The 16,422-nt window shown below is 41.6% G+C and overlaps 2 protein-coding genes across 2 annotated transcripts; one reads left to right on the forward strand and one right to left on the reverse strand.

Moving 5' to 3' along the window:
• The first annotated feature begins 379 nt into the window (after positions 1 to 379).
• Positions 380 to 7,103, forward strand: maf1b (MAF1 homolog, negative regulator of RNA polymerase III b). The gene is made up of 8 exons (XM_084340142.1): positions 380 to 958; positions 1,283 to 1,371; positions 4,450 to 4,581; positions 4,677 to 4,839; positions 4,950 to 5,071; positions 5,180 to 5,299; positions 5,733 to 5,825; positions 5,941 to 7,103. The coding sequence occupies exons 2-8, from the start codon at positions 1,289 to 1,291 to the stop codon at positions 5,963 to 5,965; spliced, it is 738 nt and encodes a 245-aa protein (XP_084196268.1). The 5' UTR covers positions 380 to 958; positions 1,283 to 1,288; the 3' UTR covers positions 5,966 to 7,103.
• Positions 6,044 to 16,418, reverse strand: arl8 (ADP-ribosylation factor-like 8). The gene is made up of 6 exons (XM_084340143.1): positions 16,035 to 16,418; positions 13,498 to 13,558; positions 13,262 to 13,409; positions 11,015 to 11,098; positions 10,711 to 10,862; positions 6,044 to 9,540 (listed from the first exon to the last, which is right to left on the reverse strand). The coding sequence occupies exons 1-6, from the start codon at positions 16,078 to 16,080 to the stop codon at positions 9,492 to 9,494; spliced, it is 540 nt and encodes a 179-aa protein (XP_084196269.1). The 5' UTR covers positions 16,081 to 16,418; the 3' UTR covers positions 6,044 to 9,491.
• Between the last annotated feature and the right edge of the window lie 4 nt (positions 16,419 to 16,422).

Below are 16,422 nucleotides of genomic sequence, written 5' to 3' on the forward strand. Positions count from 1 at the left end.
GTTAAGGTAGCTATTTAAACTATATTTTTTGCAGAGCCAAACTGAGATTATATGCATGCATACGTCTTAATACGTATTTCTAAAGGTTTAAAGTGACTGCTTGTAAGCCTACTTGCATAGTAGGTGAATACTGAACATAAATAGCTTCAAGGTGTAAGCAAACAGCGATGAATTTGCGGATCTTGTCTCAGCAGTTGCTGTTGAAAGATAACAAGCCCAGTCCAGAAATTTGACACAGTTCCAGCCTAGGGATTGACCGAGCAAAGTTCAACCAATCACGTTAGCTGTCACTTATATCGACAAGAGATACATCCAATCAGGAGAGCGCTTTGATAAAAGTGGGTGTGTGCGTTTCCCTAGCGTATATAAATGAAAAGGGGCTGGGCTTCACGACACAGTAGAGCCCGTTGTTTTGACGAGAATAGATGTGTTGTTGAGGTAATCGACGATTTTGCAGAAACCTTGAGCCACCTCGGTGAATTATTAAGCTCGGTAGCTCGTTAGCTGCTACTTCTCGGATCGAGTCGCTTAGAAAAAGGCGACTTGATTTAGCCGTACGAGCCTCTTTGTAAAATCAGGTCGAAAGGGATGCCGCTGCAGACAGACTCCGACGGACGCCAACAGTCTTTGGATTTAATCTCATCGCATTTAATCGGGAAGAGCAGCTTTTCTATAAATTTAAAAGGCCTCAGAATAACTCATTCTCGACCGAGTGCTTTTGTAAGATGCTTAAGCTCGAGTGCGAATTAAAGAAGCCCAGCTGTGAATTGACAGAAGAGGGGAGCGCTAGTAGTCAGTGAGCTAGCCGCTAGCTACCGTTAGCTGGTCAACAACAAAGCGGGGGTCGTTAATCTTTTGCTTCAGCGAGTGAGCGGTTCGGTTCCGAGGACGAGTCTCTGCAGCCGACGGCTTGACCCGTAAACCCGCTGTTTTCTGCCTGTGTTGGAAATATAGCTCGGTAAGTGAATCGTTGTGCAATATTCAAACCAGGAAGACGATTTGTCAACTTGGATTGAACACGGTGGGGGAGGGGCGGTGGTACACAGAATGAGGAAATTGTGATTTGACCTAAATTCTGCCCTCACGGGGCGCTGTAGCTCCACCATGCTAATTATTTATTTAATTAGCATTTATTTAACAATGTGGTGTTGAGTGACACTGAGCGGATTTCACGTTTAAAAAAATGCCGTTGCCTTGGTAACGTCACACGTCTTCTTGTGTATGTAAACAAACATAATAACAGGAGCGAAGTGTGACATTAACGTTGTTTCTTTTTCTGCAGACAGTGATGAAACTGTTGGAAAACTCCAGCTTTGAAGCCCTCAGCTCCCGGCTGTGTGTTGAAACAGGAGAGTCTCGCATCCTTGGCAGGTAAGAGTCATGTCAGCCTCAGCAGCGTGAACACCTGAGCTCACTGCTGTCACATATAGAGTTACACCTTTAAAGCTGCACTATGTAGTTTTGGGGAACGAGTTTTCATCAGCTGAGAAAGATCTTAATTGACTTTTTTATTTATTCCTACTCAAAATAAATAAATAAATAAACTCTTCCTTTTCATGACTGAATAAACAAATTGACCTTAAAGGACAACAGTTTCATACTGTTTTGCTTTGTTTATATGTGGCGGACCCTGCCACCTTTCTAGCTTCAAAACAGTGTTCTGAGAACAGCATTTATTGAAAAATGTTGACAAAGTTTTTATTATTATCTCATTAATATTATACATTTTAAAATTCTGAGCTTGATTTTTTTTTTCTCAAACTACCTAGAGCCCCTTTTAAGGAACAAACAAACATGTTTTTAATATCAGACTTTATGGGATGCATTATTAGCTAATAGTGAGGTAACTTCAGATGCACTTTGTGTGTTATTGCACTGCAGACGTACTTGTAAATAGTACTACAACTATTGTTTTCATTCAACATTTTCAAAAAACAAAGAAGTGTTATTATTGTTGTTGAACATACCTCAAGTATTTCAAATCAGTACACTTGAATGAGGGAATGAAAACAAAAACAACAGTGAAAGAAGAGTAAAATAAGTGTAGTTAGGGGGATATAATCAATATATAACTCAAGTATTTCAGATAAACTTTTAAGTGATTGAAATTTGGAGCAACTTTAAAGGATCTACATTTGTGAATAAAGGATTTACCTGTAATCAAGATATTATTACACAGAAATTCAAACTCTTTGTTTTGGATAACAAAATGTTACCATACAACAATCAACACAAGTCCCAAGTAGGCATGGGACAATATGCAAATGTATTGTCAAGATTACCCTATCCAACATAATTGTGATTCACGGTAGTATCCCAATAATCATAAATATATTACTAAAATGTGTATATATAATATAAAATAAGAGTCCACATCTCTGTTGCACAGACAAAACACACCCCATTAGCCCTGGGGAGATCTTTAAGTGACTTTGTGCAAATATCTTTACTGCTTCTATTTGAGTAATGGCTCAACAGGAGCATTAACACAACTGTAATACTTCAGACATTAAGTTAATCACAAAGTCAGAGAAAGTAAAAGTCATTGGAGTGCAGAGCATTTGTGATATGGCTGAAGTTTCCCAGGAACAATCTTGTCCGGCAGGATGTCATCATCAGTGTACGAAAGGTGCGGCTGGTTCAGAGATCACAGTCACTCCTCGTAAACGGGGTAGTGGAGCAAACAAGTATCTACACATTATGCAATATTGTGATAGCAGACTGCTCAACTAAAAGCCTACTTCTGCAGCTGATATTAAAAGTTAATAGCTAACTTGCAGCGCAGGTTTTTAACTTGGAAACTCAAAGCACTACAGTGTGTTTTAGGTTATGTAAGGCCATCCAGTGACAGTGTAGTTACATAAAGGGCAGTGGGTTGTGGAGATATGCAGTGTGAGAGCAGAGTTTTTGGAGTGTGGGTGGTGAAACCGAGCTTCGGCACTGTTTGTGACCTAGAGTGACGCACAGCACGGTGTCCTCTCACACCACCACTCTGTGGCTATTTCTGAGGCTGTTGTGAAGTGCGGCATGTACGTGCACTGATAAACACATACAGCAGTACAGCATGATAGCCCAGCGCTGCCAGAGCTGCCAAGGCTGCTGGTGTTTAGGCTGCTTAGTGGATTAGTGAAGCAGCCCATCATAGCAGCAGGACTTGTGAACTGCAGACTAAAAATGCACCCTCCAAATGAGCTCTTGATTCCATAACATGCAGGAATTTATTTTAAATATCATAAAACAATGATAATCAACTGTTATTTTATATTCAAAGTAGCTTTATTTGCAGGATAAAATAGATTGTGTTGCCAAAGCATTTCAAACCAGATAACGAATAATAAAACAAACCAACAGTTCAGTAAATCATAAAAATAACAATGATCATTTGAAACATGTGCAACAATAAATATATTACAAGATAGCAGACGCATAACAAAATCTAATTCTATTCATGATGGTTGAATTACCTCAGATATGTAACATACAGCCAGCACAATACCAGTCATCAGGGTTTAATATACTACAAGACCTCAGTCTATTATTTTTCTGTGGCATGCTGTTGCTTATTTTTCTGAAAATAGTCTTTCCAAGAATAATTTGGACATTTTGTGCTTCTGAAAGGGGGCTAAAATGCATGAATATTTTTGAAAATTCAGGGTAATATGTTTCCATTATCTGAACATATTTTGGACATGAAAGAAGTGCATATTTGTACTTCAATTATAAGTTAAGCAGATCCTCACAAGATACACAAAACTTAAAGAGAGAGCACAGCTGTTGCTCTGTGTAAAGGTCATGTGTTTGGTGCAGATGCAATCCAATAATGTCTGAATACATTAAAATGCATACATATGTAAGGAAGCTGTGGTTAGAGTTGTGTACAGATGGTAACAGAGCTGGATTCTGTTGTAGCTTCTATCTTTTCGTGTTGATAATCCTCGCTCAGCTCCAGTGTCTGCCGTGTCATCTGGTTACCCACAGTGTTTGGTCGGCAGGTCAGCTGTGTTGTGATGGAAAACCAGGCCAGTTATTTCCACCGCGGTGTCCGCTGCCTCAGAGTGCCTCTATAATTAGGCTGACAGGGCCAGTGAGGGTCTCAGTAGTATATCTTAAGTTGCACAACCTTTTGCTCTTACATAACTCCAAGGTGGGAGGGGGCAAAATAAACAACCGCACACCAGTCTGCTTCGTTCGCATATCTGTGTACAGTTGTCTGACCCAGAAACAAGAGAGAGCACTGTGGAAACTTACATTCTGCACAACAATAAAGCTGCAGAAAGTGCACACTTAGCTAAAAGAGTACCGTGAAGTGCCCCAAATGTGTGGTGTAATGCTGTGTTTAAGCCTAATGGGTCATTAAAGTGATTTTAAGGGATTAGCAAACAATCTGAATGTCCTCCATTATGTTCCCAGGACATGAATGTCGGTCACAGTATTATTTTTGCCCCGCAGGATCGAGAGCTACTCCTGTAAGATGGCAGGCGACGACAAACATATGTTCAAGCAGTTCTGCCAGGAGGGGGAGCCACATGTCCTGGAGGCCCTCTCTCCCCCTCAGTCCACCAGCGCCACCAGCCCCTCACAGTGAGTACTGCAGTCCAGTGTGGCTCAGAATGGTTAGACGAGATAATGAAGCGTTTCCTTTTTTTAATGTCCCTCCTCTGTGTTTTGATCTCCAGGCTGGGGAAGAGCAGCGAGGACGGGGAGAACCCCCTGAGTGACAAGTGTTGCAGGAAGACTCTTTTCTACCTCATCACGACGCTCAACGAGTCCTTCAGGCCGGACTATGACTTCAGCGCGGCGCGGGCCCACGAGTTCAGCCGAGAGCCCAGCCTCAACTGGGTGAGTGTGCTGCTCTGTAACTGACCTCTGGGGAACAGCAGATGGTCTTGATATCACAGATGAATGAAAAGGCTGTGTGGAGTAATTATTGGACTGTGGTTTCTCTGCAGGTGGCTAATGCAGTAAATGGCAGCTTGTTCTCAGCTGTGGGCGAGGAGTTCAACTCTGTGGGGCCCGAGCTGTGGAACGCCATCGACCAAGAGATCAACCTGCAGGGCTGTGACATTTACAGGTAGGTGACGCATGCATGTGTGTTTTATAGCCAGTAATTTATACTCCTGGAAATTACTTTGGTGTGGAGCTGAGCCGTTTTTAAGCTTATTTTGATATTTGTTCTCAGCTACAACCCTGATCTGGACTCCGACCCTTTTGGCGAGGAGGGGAGCCTCTGGTCCTTCAACTACTTCTTCTACAACAAGAAACTGAAGAGGATTGTTTTCTTCACGTGTCGCTCAGTCAGGTCAGTGCAGGTACCCAAACTGACACTTAAAGCAAAGACCTATTGTATTGTGATGATGCAAAAATGGTGCCTAGGATCCAAAGTTCCCTTGTTGACCGACTTCCCATGTCAATCTAAAAACGAATAAATCATTTTGGATCCTTGATACTGAGCATTTTTGCTGAAAAAAAAATTGAACAGCATAAACAGCCAATCATATTACAGTTTATTTAATTCAATTAAAAACACTTTTTTCCAAGAGAAAACTGAACCTCATGGTGGGCTGAATTTGACCTGTGCAGCCCAGCATTCTGTTCATACATAATATAAAGCTGCAACTATTAGTCAATTAATCTATCGTAACAGATGTATACCAGTTTCAAAAAGATGATAAAAGGGAATAGTCCAAAAAGTTGTCCATGTCTGATCAACTGTAAATCTGTCACTCCTGCAGCGTGTTGAGCGGTTATGGACGTGATTGTCTGGACAACGAGCTGGACATGGAGCTGGACGACGAGGAGGAGATGGATGGCTTCACTGAGGACAGGTAAGACTCATCATCATGCTCTGCTTTTCTTTAGTTTACAACATTAAGGTGATTGGATTTGGCTAAGATTCATTAGAAGGATTTACATTTATATATTTTTCTTTCCTTTCCCCAGGTTCCCCAGAGCTCTGTGTGTGTGAACTCCCCCGACGGACACGCCTCGGCCAAAGAATATCTCGGCTTTTCCTCCTCTCCTCCTGTTTTTCACCCCATGTACCTTTTTTTTTTTTTTTTTTGGTTTGTTTTATTTTTTGGATTTCGCTGCATCATCCAAAGCCATTTCACACATTATACCCCCGTGCATGTTCGACGGCTTCTCTTCTGCTGGCAGTGAACTGTGAACCGTGAGGCGCTGGACATTTTGTTGAGACCCCGCGGTAACTTTAAGCTCCTTCATTCTCCAGTATGTTTTGATTTTTTGTTTTTTGTTTTTTTTTTGGGATCCAAACAAGCACACATATAGACCCACACAAGCTTTTTCTACACCGCCACTTTTCCAAAGAGACCACTTCACGGACGCTTGATAAGATGAAGGTCTTGTTATTGGATTGAGTGGCCAACAAAGACTGCACGTGGTGTCAAAAAGAAGGAGTCCAGATAACACCAGCATCAATGAGAACTGACACAGATTCCTGATAAGCAGGGGAAGGGGCTGAGCTGGGTTGAGACTGACTCACTGATCAGCTGACGACTCATCTGTTCATCATTGTTCGCTGTTTTCGTGTGTTGCTTTGACAGTGACGTTACTGTGAGGATGTTTTTAGCACTGAGTTTGACACCTGCATTTATAACTGACTCTTGTATTATTGAATCTTATTACTGCGAACGCTCGTCTGTACTTTAGACAGTAGGGCATTGCCAAGGAAACCGTTGGCACCTGGGTTGCAGCTTAGAAAACATATCAGCATTTAACAGATGTCCCATTGTTTTCTATCAGTCCATTCTCCTGCTCCATGATTCATCGTATGTGCTCTTACGTGTTTTTTACTGTCCCCCCCCCTCTAACCCGTTTCTATTTCTAAATGTCGGTCTTGCCGTTGTCTTTCTTTGCTCATTACCTCAGTGCAAAGGCTTCATTGAAAAGTGAATGTATAGTAAAGTTTAGAGGATAAACGATACAGAAAAGTGGCCGATATGTTTTACATTATTTTTTAGAAGAAGCTCCTCTTTACGTTCCTTCCAAGTGGGTAGGAGTTCTGTGACTTTTCTTGACCGCTCTGTGCTTCGTTTAATTGGCCCATATATTGCAGATGTGAATAAACTGGTGTTTGAATCAGACTTAAGTTTGTTCTTCTGCCAAAACGGCAGTAAAAAGGAAAATCTTTAAATTAAGTGCAATTTACTCAAGTACTGTGCTTAAATACATTTGAGGTACTTTACTGGTATTTCCTATATATTTTCTGCTACTTAATACTTGCTCTCCACTTCATGTATCTGTTAAGTTACTAGTTTCTTTAGTTTCTACTTTCTACTTCCACTCCACAACAGTAATTAGTCATATTCTAGATGGTAATAAAGTAGCAGAAAATGGAAATACTCAGGTACATGTACCTTTTTTTTAAAACGGCAAAAACAATTTTTTAGTAAATATCTAGTTACTTCCATTACTGAATACTACAAACTCATAAATGTGGTTAAAAATTATCTCCAAAAGGTCAAAGGTATTAAGTGTCTGATACCTGTAGACACTTGCCCGAGTGCATGTCTACACTTTGATTTCAAATATAGTGAAAACCATAAAACTACTGAAGCTCAAAGTTCAAAACAAACTTTTATTGAAATACAGTACATGACCCAGACTAGACACCACCACACAGAGTACATGATCAGTTCCCTTGCTTTGTGAGATCAAAGCTGTAAACTTTGATGCTGCAAAGAGTCTGGGGGGGCTGCACAGTTCACCGTTTACCCTGTTCTGTGTAAAAATACCAACAAAAAAACACAGTATATTCTAGAGACCCAGAGGCACCTCCCTGACTGAGATGGACACCACTTCAATGAAACTCATGCACCTCCTCCTTTTTGGCCACTGTGGAACTTGCTAAAGGTTTACATGGTTTCAAAGTGACACGTGCATAGATCTGTTCCCGAGGGATTTCTATACAGGTTCAAAGAGGGTAAAGATCATGGGTACACACACACACACACGCTCCTCCAGACACTCAGATCAGCGTGGTTAAGGCTGAGGATCAAGTATTTTAACTGTATGATGGCCAAAATATTGAGTCTAGATCAGCTTAATGCTACTGAACCACTGAACTCAAGTCCAGACAGTTATTGAGTAACAACTTCCCATGAATGTGTGGCACCTGTTTGGCGGTGGCTTATTCTGATCCCTTTGTTTGTAAAAGTACAAAATGCTTAAAGAGGAATATGCGCCAAAATGGCTGCAGGTGTTGATATGAGGATGGATCAGACACACGCTTGCAGAGCACCAAAGATCATCTGTTAATACAAAACAGGTCTAGATGCTGTAAGTTGCCATGAGCAAAAAAAGTAAATAAAAGCAAAAATAAAATGAATAAAATTAAATAAAAATCATAATGCATCATCGACAAAACATAGTGTTTAAATTGAAAATACTGTTAATCAAACTGAGCTTTGTACCTGCATTTGAAGTAATGACATTGTAGTCATTCAATGTTTGCTAAATTAAAGGATAAGTTCACCCAAAAATGGAAAATTAGTCATTATCTACTCACCCTCATGCCGATGGATGGGGGGACGAAGTTGTGTATGTGGTGTTAAGTCCCCATCTGTCGGTTGGCCAGAAATATTTTGTGGACATTACTACAACTGACTTCTCATCGGCATGCGGGTGAGAGGATAATGACTGAATTTCCATTTTTGGGTGAACTTATCCTTTAAATAAAGGGGTCAGTTGTAAGAAAAGTTTGCATGCCAACACTCTGAATTTACACAATTTTGGCTCAATAAACAAGCACAGGCTCAAAGGTAATAATAAGAAGGGAGGTTCATGTTTGACCACATTTCGTCACGGCACCAGTAAGTCCTTTTGTGAGAATAACCACCGACAGTGTAGCTTATGAAACTGAAACAATGTGTAACAGATATTAATGGCTGTGCTAACAATGAGAACCAAAACATAGTGAGAACATTACTGAGAAAAACTCCTCAAACAGATTAAGTGTCCCATCAATACTGCTGATAATCCCTCAATTATCACCTGAACAAACTTATACAGAGGCAAAATAATAATATAGAGCTGCACCATATTCTCCCAAAGCTGGGCACCAACGTGATGTTTATGGCATGCTCTTGATGTGATGTAGTGTCATGTAACATGATATGTATGTGGTGTAAATGAGTGTCCAGTGCAGCCCGGCTTTGCACTTGGACAAACTCTTAACTTGCTGAAATTGATTCTTCCTCCTCCTCCTCCGGCTCTTCTTCTGTAAAAAGTGACGTCTTGTTCAGCAACCAGATCAGTTCATCAGTCCTGGTCACGTCTCTACCCGCTCCGCTGTAACACTAAAGCCGTGGAGGGGTCAATGATCCCGTCCTGTGCCGTCTCCAGAGGTCAAAGTCCATTAAAATTCATCATTAAAAAAATAAAAAGTAATAACAAGAAGCCAGTAAGGACAAGCTGTTGTGCCACCGTGTGGGTGGTGCAGGTAGTCAGGCCGTCGACGGCTGTGGGAGGGGCTATCTGAGTCCAGCCCGCGAGGTCATCCACTCCAGTCCTTGGCATAAACTGGGGGAACAATGAAGACGTGTCAGCGGAGGGAGAAATCTGCATCACTTAGTGCTTCAGTGACTGTCGTGGTAATAATTTACTTAAACCTGCAGTGTGGATCTTTTGTCTCCCTCTTGTGGCACGTTTCTCTACCATAAGCTCCACATAGTTGCTGTAGCAACCTTAACAGCGGTCACTCCTGTCATTATTTCTAGACTTTTGATGAAAAATGCAGCTACAGGTGTGTCAGAGCAGGGCTTCTCCACAGACACAACATTTAAAACCTCTGGTATATTTTATCAAAAGGATATATGCTTAATTTGCAATGTGTGAACTTATTTGACTCTCATTTGTATGTTAAAGTCCTACACTCCAGCTTTAATACAAGGCAGTTCCTCCCCTGGCTGCAAGAAATATGAGGAAGCTTCATGAAGCTTTCTTAAATGTTTGCTTGTGCCTGTTCAGGGCTTTGAACTCAGCTCCCACAGTGACACCTGGTGGTTAGCAGGACTCATAGCACCTCTTCAAGATGTGCTATTACCTACAGTAATTTCAATCTGGCATTTATTGACTATCAAAATAGCTGCCAACTGATTCTCCCTTGATTGACTAATAATTGCATCTCTATTATTTTTATGAAATATTCTGTAAATATACCTTACGGGTGACATTTGACATGGCTTGTGATTAGAGAAATGATAATGGGTATCATTTCTCTAATCACAAGCCATGTCAAATGTACTTAAATACTATTTGTATTCCTTAATCACAGGGCTCCTGAAAGTCTGGACTCAGGTCTGCATCCAGACCGACAGCAGATCAGTCTGGACTCGGCCCACACCTTGTGTTATGAAGACTATGATGTGTTTTGATGTCATTCATCTTTCTAGATCTCTATCTGCTTCTCCTCTGCTCTTTGTGCTGGAGTTGACACACCCATTGTGCATTCAGCTGCATGTCGTAAAGTTCAACATTCCCATGTAATGTTATCATATTTGGGGAAAAAAACAACTATGCAGGCATAGTCGATCTTCTTGTTTGCTTATGCAGGTCATATAGAGTATCAAATCAGTTTTAAAGTGAGACTGTTTCACTACCAGTTAAAAGTTCCTTGTAATACATTTAAGAAGTTCATTTTTAAAACATTTAGACACTGATTATGACTCCAGGTCAACATATACGTCTTACCCCTCTCCTGTAAGTGCACAGCAGGACTGTATGTGCCAGGGGTGGTCTTTGATGGAGCTCAGGGTGAGGTATTTGGAGATCTCTGCTGCAGACATACAGTCCTTCATATCCTGCTTATTGGCAAATATCAACACAGCTGCTTTCCGCAGGTCCTGAGGGGAGGCAAGTGAACAATGAGACCATAAACAACATAGCGGGGTAGAATGGGCTGACCTTGGTGGAAAAATCAATGCCCATTATAAAAACAGTCAGTTCTGTGTAGACTGTTTCCTCGCGGCCGTACAGAGATGTGTGAAGATGCTACCTCGTGAGCCAACATCCTGTAGAGCTCCTCTTTAGAGATGGCCAGCCTCTCTCTGTCCGTGCTGTCCACCACCAGGATGATGAACTGCAGAGTGGGAGGCAAAAATCACACTGAGTGACCTCTTTTCAAAAGACATTTACAGCAATCAAATGCCGCACAGCGGGGGGACATTTCCGGGGCCAAGGGCCTCACAATGGAAACTGGTGACTGCTATGCTAATAGCCCTTTTGAATGACAGAGAGAGAGGGGAGAAAGAGAGAGAGCGAGCCTGTATGACAAAAGACTCAAAGCCCGTTAACTCTGAGATGTTAGAGACGCCATTTAAACCAAACGACCTGGTAAAAAGCAGCGTTTTAAGAACACGCGTCATTCAACACGACTGTGACCCAAATCACAGTCAGAGGTCTGCTCGAGTCTGCTTCAATGGAAGGCTGAAGTCACTCCTACAGTGCCCGGAGGAATCCTCATAACTTTGTGCTGTTTTTTATTGGTATTTAAAGTCACATAAAATGCAATAAATTACAGAGCCCCATCCTTATTGTATCTTTAAGTCATAAACATCGTTGATTTCCACGCCTAACTGACCACTTGTAATACGGCTGAAACTATGGTTGCATCGAACAATGATTGGTCTTCTCTTAATAAACTGATTTTGTGTTGTTGTGCCTTTGAACTGTCTATAAACGTTAAAAAGAAAAGGCTAGGTTTACATGGACAACATTTCTTCATTCCAAGTGAAGATTTCGGGTCAACTGTTCACATGGGATGGGATGAATAGACTCTGGTGTTTATATACAATAACGCATTTAATCAGAACAGCTGTATGAGATCCACAAAAGTGATGTTACAGCATGCATTCCTCGTCCTCATTGGGTATTTTATCTCCCTTGGCTCTTGTCTGAGCAGCTCCCTGATGAATATCTACTCTAGTCTGTGTTAAGTTTCCCTAAGAGCTTGTGTTAAAAAAACAACTTGGCTGTAGATGAGTTCACTTTAGAAGGCACCATCTTGAAGAAGAAGAAGAAGGGAAAAAAGAAACGTAAGTCACTATGCATTTACATCAAGATGGTGAGCATGTGCACAAAGAATGCAGCCGGATAATAGTCAGGCTATAACATTTAAATGGGAGAGTTTTTATTCTGGTCGGTTTATGAAAAGATCCATGCAACACATGATCAGCTCTGTGGGTTGCCTTGCCAACAGCTTTGTAAGACCGAGGTAAAGATGCAAAAAAGCTCACATTTCTCGTCGGAAGGAGAAAGAAACCTACTCAACAAGATTTGGATATGCATAAATATCACAACACCGACCATTTTAATGTGATTGAATGAATGAAAGGCGGATGCTGCATGTTAGGGCACATTAATCAGAGTATTCACAGCTGCATGTAAACAGGAATATTAGCGTAATATTCATTTGCATTAGCCATGTAAATGGCTTAGTAAGAACACCGTCTTTCGCAAAAGCCAGAATATGGCCCAACAACATCCAACCTGTGCTGAGGATAATAAATGTAGGTAAATTTACATACACAAATGAGAAAGAACAGCAGCAAATTCAAACACGTAAGAAACAAAAACCAGAGGAGTATTGCCAAAAGTAATATAGTAAAATACCACCAGTAGTGTCCATAAAACCCAAAGATTCAGTTGACTATTACATTAGACAGCTGGCATTTTTTTTCTTGAAAAATCATAAAAACAGCTAGTCATATGTCAGAATAGTTGCTGAATAAACCTTTTCCTTTCAGCTCTAGATGAACTTTAACAACGCTCTTTAGCAGAGACGTGTCACAGAGCAGGAGTCCAGCAGTCGGGTCATGACTGAATGGATGTAGCCTGCGACCTGTTGTGTGGCATGAATGCGGGTTCACCCCATGCTGAATATCACATGTCATGTGCTGGGTCTGTGTGTGAAAGAGGTATGAATGAGCGAAGCCTGCTGCCTGTGAAGCTACAGTAAAAGAAAAGGAGAAAAAAAGGAGTGTGTGTGACAGATGTTTCATGAGAGTGTAGAGCTCACTCCTACACATCTGCCACGACTCTCCCCGTTCTCCTTCACTGCGGCGGCTGACCCACGCTTTTCTTTTCAGACGGGCCTCTTTTTGAAAGGCTGACCTCTGACTTGGGCGGCCCCTGCTGCCGTCTGCGCTCTGAACAAACACACCAGCTGCCAGAGGGAAAAAAAAAAAACCTGCTGCTGGACAATACCGCTGCTAGAGAGTGGTGTTTAAAATGTGCCGCTCACCTCTGTGTTGGAGTAGTAGGTGTTCCACGAGGACCTGAGAGACTCCTGCCCTCCTATATCCCACATCAGGAAGTGAGTGTTCTTCACCACGATTTCCTCCACGTTGCTCCCGATGGTGGGCGACGTGTGGACCACCTCATTCATCAGACTTGATAGAAACAGAACCAAGTTTTTATCAAGTTTAGATGCTGTAAAGAAGAAGTTTCCTACTAGAAATGTGAAATAAAACTACTTACAACTGGTAGAGAATAGTGGTTTTCCCTGCATTATCTAGTCCAACGATTATCACCTTGTGCTCTGCAAAAGACAAACAGCATATTAACTCTGGGAGCATTGAGTGCATCATAAAGTATATATAGCTTCAGACTGTACAGTGCATTCCTTTCATTCATTACTGCCCCTTAAAAATCATAAAGCTGGACTTATTTCCTTCCTCAAAACTTCCTGACCTAATTTTCCCAAGCAACCCCCTTCCATTCATAAAGAACCGCTCACACTAAAGGCTTTGACGGCTGTCGAGCGAACAAACAGACTAAATGCAGAATCAGAGCTGACACAGACGTGCCAAAATATCCCACGTTAGTGTTTTGACTTTTGAGGCCTCTGGCTGCCAGGAGGAAGGAAGTCTGGTCAGAGGGCTCGCAGCTCCTACTGTCTCTCTCAGAGCACCACACGGGGTTTGGGAAGATGCTGGATGTCTATTGCTTCCTAAAAGAGAAGCCACCCAGTGACGATCCTGACAGGACAACTATACTGATTGTCGCCACGGTCATCTAGAGCTTGACCGATATATCAGTTAGCTGGTATTATCCTATCAAAGATATATTGGTATCTGCTAATTCATACTTATTTCCAGTTATGTTTACTATTTCAGTGCCCTGATTACATTATGGACAATAAAGTTTATAGTTTAACATCAGTATCAGCCCCAAAAAACAAGTATCTGTCAGGCTGTACCATCATCATCATCATCATCATCATACCTGAATTTCAAATGTTGAAAAATAAAGATGCACAATACTGGATTTTTCAGATATGGATGAAATCTCCGCAAAAGCACTTCATAAATGCCAAGACTGGACAACAAAATCACATATCACAATGTTTTTGAGCAAATTCGTTCAGAGAACATTAACACAAAGATATTTTTAATAAATGATCATCAATAATGTGGATATAATGGCTACGCCTGAGTCGTATTAGAACAAGTCGAGCAGTTTTGGAAAGTTCAGACAACTACAACACTTCACTATAATGCAGCCTTTAAAACCCGGAAAAGACAACACTTATGTCATATCACGATGTAGCAATATATAGTCTGATATCACGATAACGATATTACATCAATATATTACAAGACCCTATGCTGACGAGCCAATATAATCGTAGATAAAAGGTCACTTTTCGACCTGCAAACAACTCTTCAGTTAACAATCTAAAATAAACAACACTGAGAAAAAAATTGTGTTGCACAGGTTGGATCACATTCCTTTGAAATGTGTTGTGTTACTGAGAACAAACTGATAATGTCCATATTACCATTTAATGATTTATTCCAGAGGATTAGCTAAACATACTTAGCTAGGTGAAATTCTCCTTTAAAATGCAGATTTATAAGAAAAGACATTGACAACAAAATGCAGATTTACACCAGCTGCAACAACTATCTTTTGGTCTTCTACAACAAAATGGTGCACTTTTCAAAATACAGTTAAACAGACGGAAGAAAGCAATAAAAAGTAAGTATGCAATCACATAATTGCTGCTACCAGCATTTCAGGTAATCTAATTACACAGTGTTGATTACATGTAATTAGCTACTACTCTGTTGCTAACAATTCAACTCAGACCTGGCCTGTAATCTCTTTAAAGTGAGGGGAAACTTGACACTGCCTGGGAACAGTGCAATCCAGAATTAGGGAATGAAAATAAGAGCCCTTCTCTGCTCTCCTCAGGCCAAAGGAACTAAGACCAGAGTGATTCATGTACTATGAAATGATAATAATTTGGAGCTGAAGGGGATATGAAAAGTTTTCCCCTTGCTGGGCCCTAAAAAAAAAAAAAAAAAAGAGCTTGATCTTTTATTAATCATCCTCAGCTGAGCATGACCTCAGCTCGAAAACTTCCTCTTATACTCACATAAAGGACCAAAACTACAGTACCAACCAGGAAAATTAAACAGGAGTAGTACTTTTAAGAAAATTAAACAAAACACTCCTTCACCACGCGCCCTGCAGCTTCACAAAACCTGCGTTTAAACACACACACACACGAGTGAAAGGGTGGTCTCCTTTGTCTCCTCAGATTATTTTTGTTCTTACTACTGGTGCTTTTCCACCCCCCTACTTTCTGACTGGAAAATCTAACCTGGAGGGGAATATGTACATTGAACAGCTGTGTAGAAAGTCAGGAGAAAGTTATGTAATGTGATGTGATGTGTCCTGGAAAGTGAGCTAAAGCTGATTGACAACTCGATGAATACGCTCTTGCAGGCTTAATGTGACTTAAGGTAATCATGTTGACACACTGATAAACAGATTAAGTATTAGATGGGGAGCCGTAGTTCACATTTTTTTGTAGCTTGCGTGGTGAACAAAGGCAGCTCAGCCTGGGTGTTGAAGTCACGGCGATGCGTAGCGAGATAATTCGCCCCCATCTGTTATTGTGGGTCTTGCTGCTCACTTTGTGCTAACGGGGCTAACAGCTCGCGTTATCCTCGGCTGAGCAGCTAGCGGTTGGGTTAGTGAGCCGTAACAATCTCAGCGACACCCACCTTGGTTGCAGAAGAAGCTCCACAGTTTGGCGAATATGAGGCCCATTGTTTAGGTTGATGCCGATGTCCGTGAGTCTGTCAGCGGAGTGGGCAGCAGCGGCGAGCTTCTCCCCTCTCAAGTCCACACCGGGTCAATCCGTGGCTGGCTGCGGCTAGCTAACATTAGCTGGATGATCTCTTGTCCGCAAAACACCTCACCGACCTTTTCAACGCGGACTCCATGCGCTCCCGCTACACGTAAAACGCAGCTACACGAGGATTAAATGGTGTTAAGGTAGCATGAGTGTAGTGACTTGTTGTCGAGTGTGTCGGGTGTCGTTAAAGCCCCCACAGGTCGTGTAGCGCTGCTGTGTGTACTCCGCTGCTCGCACGGCTCCTTCTGCCCGTT

The sequence above is a fragment of the Pagrus pagrus genome (genome assembly GCF_965226575.1).
Source record: "Pagrus pagrus genome assembly, chromosome: 20".
Classification (NCBI taxonomy): Eukaryota; Metazoa; Chordata; class Actinopteri; order Spariformes; family Sparidae; genus Pagrus; species Pagrus pagrus.